Consider the following 17,676-nt stretch of genomic DNA (forward strand, 5'->3'; position numbering starts at 1 on the left):
CAACAGCCAATCCCTCTTTCCAGAGAACTATTGTAGCTTTGGGAGGGAAATAGGGATCTCCTAATGATTCTCAGCACCCTTAACAAACTACAGTTTTCAGGATTATTTGGAGGAAGCCATGACAGTTTGAAGTGATATGATACTGCTTTTAATGTATAGTACAAATGGAGCCTATGTGATTATAGCAGTTACAAGGAGTTAAGCTAGTTGCAGGAGAATGTGGGGGATTTAACAAAAGCTTCAGCAACTTCGACAGAATATGCTCAGGGTGGATTGCACCTTATAACTACACCACACCCTCTTCCAGGTGTAATCCAATGGATCTCCCAAACCCTTCACGACATATTTTGCCTGGACCTTCCTTTCTAGGAGTGCAGGTATGGCTGAGATGTTCCCTCTGCTCCAACAATACTAATCACTCATGCAGATACTGGTCCATTATTGACTGGGAATCTTAAAACATTTACCAAACATATTTATTTGGAAATGAACATCCATCATCAACCTCATTTATATTTGGCTAAGCTTTGCCCTTCCTCCTCCTCCTCCTCTTCCTCCTCCTCCTCCTCCTCTTCCTCCACCTCCAAATGTGGGAGGTGGGGAAAGTGAAACCATGAAAGGATTCATTGTGGTGGGATTCCCATTTATTGAGAGGGGGATCCAGGACTGGGCTGCTAGCTTCCCTAGATGGTATCCATCACACTGAGTGCTGTTGATTCTCCACTGTGCACTCACTGATCTCTGCTGGTTCTATAAGCGTCTACAGTGCTGGGCTTCGTGTGCACACTATATGCGCCAAAGTCTTCAGTGTCCCGGATGGTTTTTGTTTCAGGGATTTCATCAGTATAACTGTTCAACAGCACTTCCTCCGAGGGCCCAGTCACAATGATCTTAGGAATAAGCCTTTTCTTCTTGGCAAGTTTATCAGTAGATACTGCAAGGAAAGAAGGAAATATCAAAGTGCTGCATACTGGGCTGGGGTATGGACCTTCCTAATATCAAAGGGATGCAGCAATTGTCTAAGACAGAACTTAGTATTTCATTTTCAAAAAGAGCTGCCAAGGCCAAAATCTGCAGGAAGACTCAGCTTCTGACATGAAACCTCCTATCGGATCCTAAGTGTGATAAGTCTAGTTGTGGACACTCAAGACCTGCTGTGTTTGTTCCCTCCAAGGCAGGAGCAGGTTAACTTGGTATGATCCCACTCTCACCTGGCTTACTCCTGATCACTCTCAGTGTAGGTCAATGAGGAAGTCAGAGAATGAGGAACATAATCAAAAGGCTGGAAACACATTTCTTTGATGGTGTTCTGACTTCATGCTAGCAGTTTAAACAGCAATACTTCTTGGCCCTTCCTTGGACAGCCTTGGGGCTGTCATGATGAGCTCTAGTTCTTCAAAATGTACCACTGCTACCAAGGCCTCAAGAAATTTAGTTTGCTTCATTTCCAGCTGAAGAGTGACATTGACAACCCATATAACTGGAAGTGAGGTGATGCCCTAATGATGAAGAATAATAGTTGCACCAGGACTGCAGAGCTGAAGGGAAATATGCTTTTGTCTCTGCCATCGGCCAGGGAACAAAGGGGAAGTGGCAGGCTGCACCTCTGCCCTCCCAGGAAGATTGCCCCAGTAAGGTGAAGACTGGGCCAGAGAAGGAGCAGCTGCAGAGTATCTTTGTGCTTCACCCCTCCCTCCTTCCCAGGAGGCTCCAACTGCATTTGCCCTTGGAATTAAGTGGGTAGCACTCTGGCCAAGGGACAAAGTGCTGCTGGGTTGATGGGGGGGAGGGCTGGGAATTATTGCACTCTACTGCAAACCGCCTTGAGAATCTTTCAGTAAAAAGCAGGGTATAAATCTTTTAAAGAAATAGTAACCATTTCTCATGGTTTTGTTTTGTTTTTTTGTTTTGTTTAAATACTGTTGCAGACTCCAAACCCTCGAGATAAGGTGGATTAGAAAAAATACCCTTATAGCCTATGTTGCTAGATGCATGGCTTCACTAAGTACATGTACACAGTGGTACCTCGGGTTACATACATTTCAGGTTACATATGCTTCAAGTTACACACTCTGCTAACCCAGAAATAGTGCTTCAGGTTAAGAACTTTGCTTCAGGATAAGAATAGAAATCGGGCTCCGGCGGCACGGCAGCAGCAGGAGGCCCCATTAACTAAAGTGGTGCTTCAAGTTAAGAACAGTTTAAGAACGGACCTCCAGAACGAATTAAGTACTTAACCTGAGGTACCACTGTATCTACAAAGGACTACTGAGAACATGCGAATGAGATATGCCATTGCTGTCACTATGACCCACTGTTCTCCCTTCCTCACCTTCTACTTGCATAGGATGTGGCACAGGCTTCTTTGTTGGTTTACCCGATGTTGAAGGTTGAATGTTTCCATACATATGCTGGCTCTGTTCTTGGAAGCTGGGCTTGGGTTCTTTGACCTTGCTACCATCTATATTTTTATGAACATGAGCTGCTAAGGAAAAATACAAATATTAAGAATGGAAAAGGAGACAGGTGTAGCTCAAGGGTAGAGCATAAGCTTTGCATGCAGAAGGTCCCAGGTTCGGTTCCCGGCATCGCTAGGGAAATGTCCCCTGCCTGAAATCTTGGATTGTTGCTGACAGTTATAGACAATGCTGAGATAAAGCACGTTCCTACGAAATTTTTAAAATCCCACCTAAATAGAACAAGCAATCTTTTACCTTGCCATTTGCTAGCTCTTTGCCAAAGACCAGCAGCCAATCAGAACATGAACACCTTATAAGATCAGACTGAGGGCCATCAGTGATGATGGGAGTTGTAGTCCAGCAGCATCTAAAGGGTCACAGGTTCCCTGCTCTAACAATTGCACTGCCAGGCACTGGCTTAGCTACTTCAAGGAACCCATAAGCAATCCATGAAGGGAACAGCCTTCCTCCCTTGTTGCTTCCCCCAAGGAAGACTCTCTCTGAATGTGGACACTCCATTTAGCTGTTGTGACTAATAGCCATTGATTGACTTCTCTTCCCCCACAGATTTATTTTAAATCTAATTGTCATTCATTTCCAGCAGATCTGCTCTGAAATCAAAGTAAGTTGTACACTTATTCCCCACCCCCTACAGTGTTTCAAGAGGGTTCTTTGTGCTACAGATATTATAGAGGGCTTACCCAATTGATGAAGAAGACAGAGAGAGATCCAGAACAGGTTAAGGATCAATAACATGGGTGCTTCCAGGCTAAAGCCTCCCCCAAATAACTGTGATGCTAAACAGGTACAGAGGGATGCTACAAATCTGCATGTGCTGATTTATGCATATATATGCAAATATAGGAATTACTAGAATTTCACAGAAGCCATGCTAATTAGTTTCCCATTCAGAAAACAAACCTATCAAGCAAGACCTGCTGATCTGGTTCTACGAACATGACATTCTAATTGTCCTCATTGAACTTTAGCTTTGTTTGTTTTATGATAGTGCTGTTAATTTGTTTCCTATTTATTGGCCTTGTTTTTATGGATTCTGTAATTTGTGTATATTGATATCTTTTTTCTGTAGATTTGAATTATTAGTTATTTAATTGTCTCACACTCTGATACTGAAATATCCAATGAAGAACAGAATGTATAAATGCTTAGGTCATGTCCACACCATACATTTAAAGCGGCCTCCCCCAACAAATCCTGGGAACTGTAGTGTTTCCCTCACAGAGCAATAATTCATAGCAACCTTTACAAATTACAGTTCCCAGGATTCTTTGGAGAAAAGCTTGTGCTGTAAATGTAGGGTGTGTTAGAAATAAAAAATAAAAATGAGAACTTGTGGGATGTTGGACTTTTTATCCAACCCAGATAGTGGATGGGATTAGGGACAGAGAAATGAGGGTGGGGAAGAGGCAGGCATTATCTGACTGACTGTTCTTTTGAACTAAGTGCCTGATTCTTGGCATATTTTCTGAGAAGAAATTCCACCAATTTCTGCAGTACTTGCTTCCAGGACCGAAGCCTGAAGATGATTGTAAATGTGCAGCAGAATGAAGTGGTAATGGGGTAATAGAAGGGAATGTGCTACGTTTTGCTGCAGGTAGGGAAATCACATTTCTGAATGGTCCCTGACATTAAAAAAACCCTGTCCCTGCATATAAAAAATTGGCAGATCAGGAAGGAGATTGGGATAGAACCTTTCTCCTTGATGTGCTTGTGTTCTTACTTGCAGAGGGGCTTTCACAAATCTCCTACTTGCAGCCTGAAGTGGTACCATTCATTCTACCACCTCAGGATCCTACCACCACATCCTGCTGCCTGTGTAGTGTCCAGGCTGCCTCAATCTCTCATCCAAAATGGCATCTCTCAAAACAAAAGGAGTAGCAACTCTCCTCCCCCAACCCACTTCATTTACAAGCCAAAGCCATTAGGCTGGCTTGACCTCATTCTGCTCATGCCAACTGTTACCTGGCACTAACCTGAACCCTTCTTGGACATCATTCTGTAAAGAGGAACAAGAACATTTTACCTCCTCCCACATCTTCATGTTTGCTGTGAGACCCCCCCATAGATGAGCCTACAGTCCTTGCTCCCCCAACATTGACACTACTCCATCCTTGATTGCATTGTCTGGGTCCTTTTGTGACTCAGCACCAACCAGCGCCATCATCATCAAAGAAGCAGCACACCAGATGCACAGCAGGAGGGGGCTGATTCAGCTCAGGAAACGACTCCTGTGATATCCTCCTCAGGACCCTTTACCTGTGGCAATGTATGGGTGCTGTAAGAAAGTACAGGTTTCCCTCTTTTTTTCTGCCCTCTTTTTCTCTTGGGCTAATTAATGTTTGGCATGTTTTCTCCCACCACCATTTTATATTTATTATATCCTTCTCACCATATTCAAATGATTTTTTCCCCTTACATCCTCAGACAAAACCATCTCAGGAGAAGTTAGAGTGAAGAGTAATAGATATTGAGCCACTCTCATCATGGTAGGCAAAACCTAAATCCCCTTCACTGCACTACACTGGCTCTAACTTTTCTAAAGTGCTCTGACTTTTTTGGAATTTGCACTAGGATGGTTTGGATGTTGCAAGATTCTTCGTGATGATAGGTAAGTGCTATTGGGACAGAGTAAGGGAGCTCCCCTATTTTCCCATTGTGGGTGACCCTGAAGAACCCTCCAAAACTGTTTGTACCATCAACAGGTCATTCTGCCAAGAAACTTTTTCTAATATTTAGCTACAGTGATGGAAAACAAAGATGCTCCATCATCTATGTGCTAGCCCATGGGTAGGCAAACTAAGGTCCAATCACCTTCTCAATCCGGCCCGCAGACGGTCCAGGAATCAGCGTGTTTTTACATGAGTAGAATGTGTCCTTTTATTTAAAATGCATCTCTGGTGTATTTGTGGGGCATAGGAGTTCGTTCACCCCCCCCAACAAAAATATAGTCCGCCCCCCCCCACAAGGTCTGAAGGACAGTGGACCAGCCCCCTGCTGAAAAGGTTTGCTGACCCCTGTGCTAGCCCTTCAAAAATTTGAAGATGGCCTCTGCATATTGCCTCTTAACCGTCTCTTCTCCAAGTTAAACATAACTAACTCAACCTTTTCTCATCAGACTGGTTCTCCAGACACCTCACCATCTTTATCTCCTTCTCTGGAAATGTACCAGTTTATAAATATCCTTCCTCCAAGAGAAAGTTGGCCATATTCTTCTTAAAAAGAAAGATGGTCTTTAAATTTTAATAGTAGTAGTTGTAAATTTGCATGGTGGCAGACAGCCCTGCAGTTTGGGTCAAGCTGTCACACAGTAGAGGAACCCACCCAACCTCACCTGTTGAAGACCAGTGCTCTAGACAACACAACCTCATCTTCACCAGTCAGTAGAATGGGGATAATTTTGCTGCCGCTCACTTATGCTCCAAAGTTATGCTGCAGTTAGTGTCATACAACCAGCAGAAACATTTTCAAGAGGCAGTCCAAGCACAATGTGCATGTTGCCGTGCTATGAACTGGCTCTATCCATGGCCAAGGTCTATTTATTTGGAAAGCAATGGTGCCTGAACACTGAATTCGCTTTCTTTCTTCTCCCCTTCATTGTCTCTTCCTTTTGTATGTGTCAAATATTTGTTAGTTTGAAAGCCATTCTGGAGTAGGAACCAGTCTATTTTTTGTCCAGCCCTAAATACACTATTTTTATCCTAATTATTCTATATACAGCCCTAAATACTTGATGATGATGGGAATCATCATCACCGTCAAATAATACTCAACAATAACAACAGCAATATGTTAAAAAAAAAAATCGATATGCAAATAAGATTTATATCTGCTTCGTGCTTAAATTACTCCCAAGCTGTGCACAAGCGCTTTCCCCCGCATCTCATCATCTTCGTTTTCTTTCTCCCTCGTTGCCATAGGAACCGCCACCTACGAGCCTTGTCATGCAGGTCGTGCCCACGAGTGAATTTTTGTAAAGTCTACGCATGCGCCGGCACGGATCCGGTGAGCGAGACTGCGGCGCGGTGAGAAAGATGATGGCGGTCATGATAGACGGTCGTCTCGCGAGGCGTGGCTGAGATCGCGTTCGAGGCGACGCGGAAGAGGCTGGGGAGAGAACCCGGAAGTGGGCGAGGAGGGAGCCCGGAAGTTTTGGTCAGGGGAGTAGACAGAGGACTCAATTCAGAATGGACGGTAAGGCAGCTCTTTCCCCTTCTTCCTCGGGTGGGTGGGGGATGGAGCGACTTCACATTCAACCCTGATCCAGGCTGTGGGGACTTTGGGACTGGAGCCTTTCCTACAACGTAGTGGGGATAACTGGGAAGGTGAAAGCGGGGTGGGGTTCCTGGGGGTGGGGAAGTGTATAACAATGAAGCCATCAAGACACGACTTTAGCATTCTCATACCCAACCCCCTGCCTTCACTCCCATAAAGTAAGTGTGTGTGTGTTTATATGCATATATATTTATACATATAAGCACACACCCCTTGTGCATGTGAGCTGGAGGTAAATTCTCTCGAGTTGTTTAGAATGGATCTGGGTTGGGGATATCTCTCCAGGCTGCCTTCCTGCCTGCCTGTTAGAGTTGTTGACTTTTTCTCTCCCCTCCGCCCCCAGGCTCCTGCCTCATGCACATTTGTCAGGCAAAGGTTCACCTGTTCAGTTTCTGGCACAAGTGCCTTCCTAGAAAAGGAAGCTGGCAACCTTATTGCCCCCCAAGACAAGGCAGTCAAGGAGGAGGAGGAGGGGAGGGGAGTTTATTTTTCTTCTTCTTCCTTCAACTAAAGGCAAGTTGGCTACTTGACACGCAGGCAAAAATCTATCTGCTGTGTTTGGCATTTTGAAGGAATGCTTCCCCTTCCCCATCAAATTGTTCTGATTAAATGTCTGGGGTGTTTGTTTTGCCTGCAGAGTGTGTTTAGGCTAACTTAATTTTAGTCATTTAGTACAACTTAGTACAATTCATGGATTGCATAGGTTGTCAAGTCTGACCACCTTGTCGTATGTCACAGGGTTGGACTAAATAGTGTATTGGATATGCCTTGTGATTTTGTGGGAGACAGAGTCAGATGTTTGGCTTTGATCTTTGATATAGCCCACTTTCATTACTCCTGCACTTCACTCACAAATGACTAGGTAATCTGGATTGTGTGGTTTGTTTTAAATATGTGGCACAGAGGTTCCTGCCTAAGGGCAGGGGGTCAGGCAGTGGTTTTCTAACCCATACTAGAAAATATCTATTGGTATTATGATATGCCCTAGGGATGGAGCCCTGTGGACAGAAATGTATGCCTGTGAGAGGCATGTTTGCATTGGCCAGAAACTGATTTTTCCATAATAATAATTTTAATAATATTTTTATTATATGTACCCTGCCCACCTGACTGGGTTGTTCTAGCCACTCATCTGGCTGGCAGTCCTTTCAAGAGAATCATTTCTGCGAGCCAAATAAGACTGTATGTTTAGAGTCTTCAAAAGGGGATCCTTTAACAAGCAGTAACGTATTTTCCTCATTTCTTGTATGCCACTTCCTGTTCCTGGATGCCAGACAGGTGACACAGTGTATGAGCCAGTTACCTGGGTGGCCTGGTGTTTGATCGATTTCCCCTCACCACAGAGGTAGAACAGGAGTCTCCAGCTAGCAGTTATCCTCCAGGCAGCTTGAGAGGCCAGAGTACAAAGGAAAATGATTGCCTTGGTTAAAGTTGAGTGTTGAATTCTGGAGAGAGAAAGTGATGTGGTACTTTGAAAGACTGGCTTACTAGTATATTGTCACATGATTAGTATATAGGCTATAAATGCATGACAGGTCAAGAAGTTGGGCTCCAAGGTGCAACGATTCCTCCTGTGAAACTGGGGGACTGGAAAAATAGAATGATTTTTAGCAGCAAATGTAAAAAATGTAGGAGCTAGTTCATTGTATAGAGATGAATGTATTTCATATTCCTCATGTAAAGTTGCTAGACACAAGGTGCTTAGCACAAAGGATTTTTGTTGCTCTATGGGAAGGGTGTATTTAATGTACCCAGTTTGGACCTCTTTGGGCTAGAAGGAATGCTTGGGTTGGTGGAAATTTCAGCCAGTACCCTTCATTCTGAGATCTTTTTTCTGAAACCCAACTATTGTTATATTTCTCTTCACAGATACACTCTTCCAGTTAAAGGTGAGTGCTGGACACTATGAAATGCTGTTTCTTGTTGCCAGCTAGGGCTTCACTATTAACTATTCTGCAGCAAAGTATAGAAAAGGATGTAAATTTCTTTTTAAAAAATATACTGTACACTGTGCAAATGCTGAATTATTGAGAGAGAAATTAATTATTTTGAAGATTAGTACCCTGCCTTTCAAATGGATGGTCTGCAAGGAGGGTAACAATCCTCAAGACAGCTGTATGTGCATTATTATTATTTTTTAAATCACCATTTAAAAATGCACTTTTTCATGATGAACTTATGTAGGTAGCACCTAGGTTTCTGTCTGGAAGTATTGTCTTCTTTGGACAGAGAAAGCATCTACTTTCTGGAATGGCAGGTTATTAGTTTGTAGTTGTGTATGAGACTCTGGGATGGGCAGCTCCTGGGGACCACTCTTAAGTAGTGGGAAGTTTCACTGACTCAGACTAGCTTTTCCCACAGCTCTCCATGGTGCATTCAGTGCAGGTGGCTTCTATTCTGTCCTGTAAAATTTATTGATACTCTACAGTATGCCAACCCCTTGGTATTGCTTCTTTGTAGACTCTGAATATGCGCACAACTTAAAAATTACTCAGGATGTATTGGTCTAAAGTAGGGAGACAATGGCCATTTCTACCTCTTGTTTCTGTACAAGAGCCCTCCTGGACCAGACCAGATGCCTGTCACACAGCAGCCAACCAGATGCCTCCGAGAAGCCCCTAAGTAGGACACGAACACAATGACACTCTCATGCTCATGATCCCCAGTAATAGTTATTTACTGGAAGTGATATAACCCTCATGACTAGTAGCCATTGTTATCCGTTTCTCCATGGATTTGTCAAATCATCTTTTAAAGTCATCCAAGTTGGTGGCCAGTACAATCTCTTGTGGTAGCCAGTTCTATAGATGAACTGTGTGATGTGTGAATATTCCCCCCCTTTCATCTGCTTTAAATTTTCCACTTTTTAGATTCTTTGGATGACCCTGGGTCTAGTATTATGAGAGGAAGAGAAGAAAAACATGATCTTCTTTTCCCACCTCTTACATACATAATTTTACAAGCCTTTGCTATATTTTCCCTACATCCCTTTCCTTCTTTTTTTTTTTTTTTTTTTGGTAAACTAGAACACCCCAAATATTATAACCTTTCATCATAGGGGAGTTACTTTAGCCACATATGGCTTGTCTTTTCTTCACCTTTTGAGGTCTTGCACATACTTTTTGAGATATGGTGACTAGAAATGTACAAATAGCAAGTTCTTCCCTGTGGATATCTCCTCCTCTGGAGATGTTTTTCTGCCTGCCTACCTACCTACTGTGTATATCATTCTCTCTAGTTTACAGCCAAGCAGCTGGAGAAGCTTGCCAAGAAGGCAGAAAAGGACTCCAAAACCGAGCAAGCCAAAGTCAAGAAGGTAATAGAAACAAATGCTGGTGAAGAGAGTAACTGCCAGATGTACCTGGAAGGCTGACTGCTTCTCCAATCAGGAACTCCGATAGCAACATTGCTGCTCTCTCTAAGCCTCTTTGCTTACACACTGTGGCTCCCCATTTGAACATCAGGAACCAGTGCCCCTCCAGATCTTGTTCAATTCTAACTCTTATCAGCCCCAGTCAGTATGGCCAGTGGTTTAGGATGATGGGAGTTGGGTCCAACAACATCTGGAGTGCAACAGATTCTGTATCCTTGTTTTAATTGTTTTTGTTTTAAGGCTCTGTGTTTCCTGTGTCTTTCTGCTCAGTGCAAAGTTTTGGCTCCCTTAGTTTCTCCTTCCTATGCGCATCCTCTCTGTGTTTTGCTGCGTTCCATTTCTGGCAGAGCCTCACCTTCCTCCATAACTGATCTACTTGTCTGTATCTGTCTTTAGTAGCTCCATTCCTGAACATGTTTGTCCATTTTCTTGTTTCTTCCTTCACTCCTGATTTCTTTGTCTAGTGCAGATTGTAAGTAAGGACCTTTCTACATTGTGGGCACTACATTGTTGCACCACTAAAAATGGAGAGGCATGGAGCAGTCCTTATTTAGGGAAAAGGTGGGCCTAGCAATTCTGCGCCATGTATAGAATTCTTGATGTTGGGAGACACTGTTTGAAGGTCACCTTCTTGTTTTGGCCAAGCCATGCATATATGTTGTCAGGTGTGGGGCAGGTAAACATGCAGCTGGCTTGAAAGGTTTTCTGGCTGATTGGCAGCACATTTAGAGCCCCATGCAAGTGCTCTGATTCTGGTGAATTCACCCTGAGCATCTCCCCATTTTTCTTCTGCTCCAGGCCCTTCAACAGAAGAATGTGGAATGTGCCCGTGTCTATGCGGAGAATGCCATTCGGAAGAAGAACGAAGGCTTGAACTGGCTCCGTATGGCTTCCCGAGTGGATGCGGTGGCCTCTAAGGTCCAGACGGCAGTGACTATGAAGGGGGTAAGAAGATGTACTTTGGCACCGGTGTTGAGTATCCACAGTCTATCCTGGTAGATGCTTCCTCTTCCCTGCTGCTTAAGGCTACAAGGACTTGCCTTTCACATTGGCCATGTTTGTACATAATGTTTACCAACATGGTGTACAGTTTCATGACACCCAGTGAAAATCCCCTACTTTGTGCTCACCAAGGTCTCCTGCCCTTCTCATTGCTTTCTTAAATATCACATTTTTTACCATAGGCATTGCTGGGCAAGGTGGGTTGATTTACATCGAGATGATATAAATCACAGCCATTTTGTGGTGGTGCCCATGCCAGTTTCTCATATTTCCATAACCTTCCCCCACTCCAGTCCATCTGAAAAAGTCCACACTTCACCATTCGTCAATAACAAACTATGGCTTACTGGGAACGAGCAACAGACTGATGCGCTCTCTCAGTCGCACCTGCTTCACTCCTCCCTAGCAAGAAACAACATTGAGCTGGCTGCTGTGTGGTTTAATGTTCAAGCCAGTGCTTGTGTCTTGTTTCTCTCCAAACACACCATGACTGGTAAGCCATGAGCAAACCTCAGCTTCCACATGTGATTTATCTGGCAAGAAACAAATCACCAGCACCGCTTAGCATGTAACACTAAGCCAGCTGCTCCATGGTTCTGTAAAGGGGGCACAGGGAAGGAGCCGGGCAGGATGACTGAGCAGCACGCAGAGTAATTTATTATTTCAGGCTAGGGTGTACCATTACATGAAAACTGAGCTACAGTTGGACCGACAGCCACCCATCCAGCCAGGTGTTGTCTGTCTTGGTTAGCAACAGATTTCTAAGATCTCTGGAAGAGTCCTTTTCCAGCCCTACTGCCCGAGATCCAATCTGCAATTTAATCCATAATGTTAAGTATGTTGTTATCGGCAAACATGCTCATTTGACCCCTGGGTTGCTGACTCTTCCTTATCCCATATTGGTATGTGAGCAGAACTGGCTAGTCTGGTTTGCTCCATTGGAGCCCTATGGGCTACTTTGGGGCCTCTTACCCACTCTACCCCTTTCCACTCCACCCATTTTTTCTCTGCTGCTCTCTATTGCCCCCAGCATCTCAATCCTGGCCCCTCTTGACTTTTAGACCTTGAGTCTGGGCTTCCAAGACTGAAAATGATGAAATGGCCGTTGAGGTCTATCAGCTGAGGACCACCTTGGTTGTGACTTGTGCTTCTGAAACCCTCATTCCCTGCTCATTTGACACTTTCTGCCCCCTGGCCTTTCCTGTCGTTGTTGCTCTGAGGGACATAACTCTTAAATCAGTGGTGGAGAACCTCCAGCTTGTGAACCTAATTAGACCTACCAGCCCTGCCCATTTGGCTAATGGAGGTCACTTCCGCCAAGAAATGCCCATCTGCTCTGGAGCAGGTAAAGAGGCAGTGCAGCTGAAATGAAAGCAGGTTTGCAGGCACTGCTGAGCAGTCCTCTGTACCACGTTTTGCAAAGGCTGATCAGCTGGTTGATGACACTTGCAAAATACAGGGCGGTGCACTGGCCTGCGCAGTTTGATTTTAAACTGTGCAGGCAGAAACGGCACCTGGTGTCATTGTGATGCCAGGTGATTGACAGCCCACATGTCAAATTTGGCTCATGGGATGGGGGAAGGGGAGAATGCATCTTGTGGACCAGATTCAGTTTCCCACACTTTATTTAAGTCCTCTTCATGTCCTGGCTCCAGCTCTCTGGGCAATTCCCTGATGGGCTTCTGCTTACTTAATGTATGAGACATTTTCTGACTCTCTACTGCAGGTGACTAAGAACATGGCCCAGGTGACGAAGGCCTTGGACAAAGCGCTCAGCTCTATGGACTTGCAGAAGGTCTCCGCTGTGATGGACAAGTTTGAGCAGCAGGTCCAGAACTTGGATGTTCACACTTCGGTAAGGGCTGTTTGCTGTCCAGGGAGAACAAGGCATATGTGCTGTAATGCTATGGGTGGTGGGATGCAAGACACCTTAAAACTCCTTATTCCAGTAAACCTGTTCTGTCCCCATCCCCCCCCCCCTGTTTGCCTATGACTCCTCCTCCTTCCATCTACCCCCTCACTGCCAGATATGGTGAAGTTCCGTTGAAGTTCAGACTTCTGCTGCTGCTGTAGGAAGTGTGTAAAGCACACTTTTTTTTAGCAGTATGTATGCTCTGGTCTGGAGTTTGGAATGTAGGAAGCTGCCTTATACCGAGTCAGACCACTGGTCCATCTATCTCAGTATTGTCTACACTGACTAGCAGCAGCTCTCCAGGGGTTTCAGACAGGGTGTCTCTCCCAGCCCTACCTGGAGATGTTTGGGATTGAACCTGGGCCCTTCTACATGCAAATCAGATGTTTTACTGATGAGCTATGGCCCTTGGATATGGGCTAGGGCAGGAGGAAGGCGCAGAATGTAAATGAACAGCCCTTTTCATGTATGCTGTGTGTTGGGTCTGCTAGCCCACTGTTTGGTTGTGCACAACTCTTCCCTGCCTGTGTAGAGGAAGTGATATTGTGTGTGTGTGTGTGTGTGTGTGTGTGTGTGTGTTTCCCCTGCTCTCAATGCAAGCTTCTTGTGGAAGGTACATGTTGGGCCTTGCTACTGCTGTCGCCCTTCTACGGATTCCAGTAGGAATGGGGAGAGAGTCCCCTTCATTTTCTGTCCCCAAACTGCAAGGGGAAAAGGAAAAGATTGCTGGGCTTATTGGTGGATGGCAGTAGCACCTTCCCTTTTTTATTCATAAGTAATTTTTATTGTTCTCGAGAAAACAAAATAGAGAAACTTCAAGTAAACATCATGGAATCCAGCTGCAGACACAGATTATAGAATACTTAGTACCGACTAGCTCACAGCAAATAATTAAATTATCTTGAAAGAGTCGTTAACAGTTTTGTGTGATAACTAGGCATCAGCAGAACTCCTCCAAAGCGATGTGTAGATATTGGGAGGGCCTGAGAATTTTAAGTCCTTATTGTTAAAGAGGAAAAAATAAGAACCACAATTTTTCAAACTGATCTTTCTTCACTTCACTTCTTGCCACTTGTGTGTGTTGTGTAAGATGTTCAGACAGGACTATCTCCCAGACAATGTTGAACCATGCCTCTGTCGTTATACATTACTTCCAATGTTGAGCAATGAACATCTGAGCCACCACCAGATGTTCATCAGTGGGGGACAGCAGTAGCACCTTCCTGCTGCAGGGAGATCTGGAAGAAGGGGATGTTTTGTGCTGGACACGTGTGTGGGACAGCAGGAGGAATAATTGCCACTGAGAAGCAGGCCTGTTTGTTGGGACTGCACCCATTTGCTTCTGTAGCTTTGGGGACATATTCTTGTGTTCTGTTTCCTCCCTCCTTGCTAAGGATCTGTTTTGTGGTCCCCACAGGTGATGGAAGACTCCATGAGCTCAGCCACTACACTGACCACACCCCAGGAGCAAGTTGACAGTCTGATAGTACAAATTGCTGAGGAGAATGGCCTGGAAGTCATGGATCAGCTGAACCAGCTGCCTGAGGGGGCCTCGGCGGTGGGAGAGAGCTCTGTGCGTTCCCAGGAGGACCAGCTATCGCGAAGGTTCGTTGCCACCCAAACATGCCCATAATCATTTCATAGGATTCAAATTCCTGCTTCTCTGCCAACAACAGAGACCCGGGCCTGGCAGCTTTAAAAATATCTATAGGTTGCCATATCCTGGTAGTAAGTAGCATCACTCTTCTCTCCCCAAAACAGCACCACCCATCCATGGTATCAGCTGGTTTTGGGGAGCCAAGAGGTTTTCAAAAGTATTTTTTAAAAGCTTTATAAAATTAATTTTTAATGCAAATTTAAAGAAAGAAAGAAAGCTTAAGGGCAAACAACCCTAAGGAACAGTCTCTAGAAATAGCCTGACAAACATGCTCCGTGGCTGCAGAATCTTCTCTGATGTGGCAGGAGGGGAAAGAAGGCAACACTGAACAAGAGCTGTAATACATTTTTGCAATTCCCCATGGTCAAAACTAAAAAGCCAGCTCTTTTCTGTACCTTAAAAAAAGCCTTCTTTTTTCATTTTCTATTTCTCCCGTGTTCCTGTCCAGGTTGGCTGCCCTGCGGAATTAACCCTCTCTACTCCCCTTAATGGACTGTTGCTTCTGCCTTGTTCAACTATGATTTGTGGACTTCCTGCGGGAGGCCCCTGGCCACCCCGTCCTATGGTGATTGGAAGGAAGACTGGTCCCTCGACTCCTCCAGGCCTGCTGTGTTCAGCAATGGACTTTAAATCCTCTCATGGTGATGGCAATTTACTCTCTAAAGATAGTGGCAGCAGCAAGCACCTGTGCATGAACTTGCCTAGGCTTGGCTGGGATGGCGTGATTGGGAGGCAAATTTATTGGTATGGTTCTCCTCCCCCCCAACCCCCCCCCACCAACTTCTTTTTTCAGCCCACACTTCCCCTCATCCTCTTGTGCCTGAAAGTCACTGGATGAAAGGAACAGGAGCATATAGCTCTTAGAAATGATTCAGGCAGAGCACTTGCAAGACTTAAAACCTTTATATCTGGAACCTGTGTCTAGTGTGTGGAGGCAGGTGTGCTGTTTGTTTCTCCTAATATCAGTCATTTCCTTGGCTTAGGGCAGCCTCCCTGACCTGCCCTCCAGATCTTTGGACTACAACTCCCATAAACCCCAGCTTCTACAGCTGATGGGAGTTGTGGTCAAAAGCATCTAGAGAGCACTAAGTCAGGGAAGGCTTGTTTTAGGGGATGACTTGTGGAAATTGGAATTGTGCTACAAAGTGAGCTTGTCGAGAGAATGGATGTGTACCTTTCTCCCCTCCCCCGCCTGTCTGTTTACACACCATTTTGGATTTACACACCATTAAGTGACCTTTGAAACTAATGTTCCTTTATTCTCTCCCTCCATTACACACACACAGAGATAGATTCATTTGGTGATTCTGCACCCTCTGATTCTTCTGCTGGCCCTCCTAAGAAACTCTTTGCTCATGTTCTGCATTTCAGTTCATCCTTGTCCAGCATGTACCTTTCCTCAAACTTCTGGAAGGCGAACCCTCATGTACAGAGATGCTTGGGTCCTTATCCCTGATTTGTCATATTGGAGAAGTTTGCCTCTTGGGTCCAGAGCAGCTCTTCCCCCTGCGCTCTCACTCTCTCCCCCCCCCTTTCAAAAAGACTTGGGACCTCCTAATACTCTGGGTGGAAACGGTAGGGCTTAACAGGATTAGGTTCTTGTCTTCAATGGTGTTGCTTTGACCTTTCTACCAGAGCTGATGTCAAGAGAGCAAGAACCTCTTTGGTCTTAGAGCTCACCTCTCCTGTAAGAAACCACGCTGTTCCACTTTGCTGCTGGTATTTAAAATGAGGTCTCTCTCCTCCCACCATTCTGTCTCTGAAGGGCCTGGCCTTTATGCTTGTGCTGTTCCTGTTCTTCTAAGCCGCACTTTGTGGGGTGGGGGGTGGGAACAGAGGGCGTGTTTTCATTGTGAAAGGCTTGTTGGAAAGGGGTTATAGAGTGCCACATCCTCCCAGCTCATTCTTGGGAAAAACACTGCTCTGTTTTGCCTTCCTCCACCTCTAGTTAAAAAAAAAAATTAAAGCGAATGCTGTTGTTTCTTTAATACTGTTTTAAATAAATTACTCTCCAGAAATAGGGGTGTATGGGGTTTTAGGGGAGGGGTAGTACCACCGGGGGAGCACACACATCATGCTCCTTTTGGGGTAGTTTGTCTACCTTTGGGCCCCACTCTGCACTCAGCTCTCACCTGGGACTCTTAGAAGCAGTCAACATGCAACAGCGGTCATGCCATGGGAACGGCTTCAACTGGGCAGCTAAACCAGGCGAGGGTATCCAATGAGTCTCAAACTCTCAGTAAGTTAGGAACTTCCCCTGCATTCAAAGGCAGGCTCCAGTGGATTGGGAGGATGAGATCAATAGTGGGTCCAATGATCAAGAAAGTGGTTTTTGCATGTGTTGTAGAGGGAAGTGAGGCAGATGAGATTTGTCAACCTGGGAAGGTACCCAAACTAAGAGAAGGAGAACTCTGTTGCCTTGCAAGGTGTCTTTGAGGGAAGAAATGGCTACCCTACACAAATCTGGAATGGAGTCTCTAAGATGGTTAGATGATGCCTTGTACACCACCTTTTGGCAACTCCTGCAGTCGAGCAGGTGCCAAAGTTATTGCTCTGCTTTCCTTTGGACCACATCAGTGAGGCCGAGAGGGGGGTCTTATGGGCAGCCCAGTACCTCCATACGCACTGGCCAGGCCTGCACCCCAGGGAGGTCACTTCAGTACTGCTAATGCAGTGATTTTAATTCACCCCCAGAGGTACACTCCATTGTCTCTCAGTCTCAAGGCTGGCAGATGCCAACAATCTCTGGAAATCAGTAGGTGCAGTTAGATTTACATAGGTTTCCTCACTCTTGGAGCAAGCTGGGACAATGAGTGGATAATCCTGCCCTTGGGGATCATACATAGAGGAAAGGAGGGTTACAAAAACTAAGGTCGGTGGCAACGGTCAGCCAGATTAGGCACTGCCTGAGAGCCCCAGGTGCTCAGAAGGTCTCCTGCCCTGTCGCCATCCCTGCCTTCCCTGCTGTGGCCCCAAAGCT

The 17,676-nt window shown here is 45.2% G+C and overlaps 2 protein-coding genes across 5 annotated transcripts; one reads left to right on the forward strand and one right to left on the reverse strand.

Annotated features, from left to right (window-relative positions):
* Nucleotides 1-626: 626 nt before the first annotated feature.
* SPATA33 (spermatogenesis associated 33) lies at nt 627-4,611 on the reverse strand. 4 transcript variants are annotated; one of them, XM_081870544.1, is made up of 3 exons: nt 4,454-4,611; nt 2,333-2,482; nt 627-934 (listed from the first exon to the last, which is right to left on the reverse strand). In XM_081870544.1, the coding sequence occupies exons 1-3, from the start codon at nt 4,473-4,475 to the stop codon at nt 732-734; spliced, it is 375 nt and encodes a 124-aa protein (XP_081726670.1). In that variant the 5' UTR covers nt 4,476-4,611; the 3' UTR covers nt 627-731. The 4 variants fall into 4 exon arrangements, with proteins under 4 accessions (XP_081726670.1, XP_081726668.1, XP_081726667.1 ...); XM_081870542.1 differs by having other exon boundaries at nt 4,443-4,577; XM_081870541.1 differs by having other exon boundaries at nt 2,333-2,485; nt 4,443-4,573.
* Nucleotides 4,612-4,966: 355 nt separating this feature from the next.
* Nucleotides 4,967-16,684, forward strand: CHMP1A (charged multivesicular body protein 1A). The gene is made up of 8 exons (XM_081870540.1): nt 4,967-5,088; nt 6,398-6,671; nt 8,622-8,641; nt 9,991-10,068; nt 10,924-11,070; nt 12,854-12,982; nt 14,457-14,644; nt 15,145-16,684. Exons 2-8 carry the CDS (start codon nt 6,665-6,667, stop codon nt 15,164-15,166), a joined length of 591 nt encoding a protein of 196 aa, XP_081726666.1. The 5' UTR covers nt 4,967-5,088; nt 6,398-6,664; the 3' UTR covers nt 15,167-16,684.
* Nucleotides 16,685-17,676: the final 992 nt, after the last annotated feature.

This window comes from Podarcis erhardii (assembly GCF_964252035.2).
Source record: "Podarcis erhardii genome assembly, chromosome: 7".
Lineage (NCBI taxonomy): Eukaryota > Metazoa > Chordata > Lepidosauria > Squamata > Lacertidae > Podarcis > Podarcis erhardii.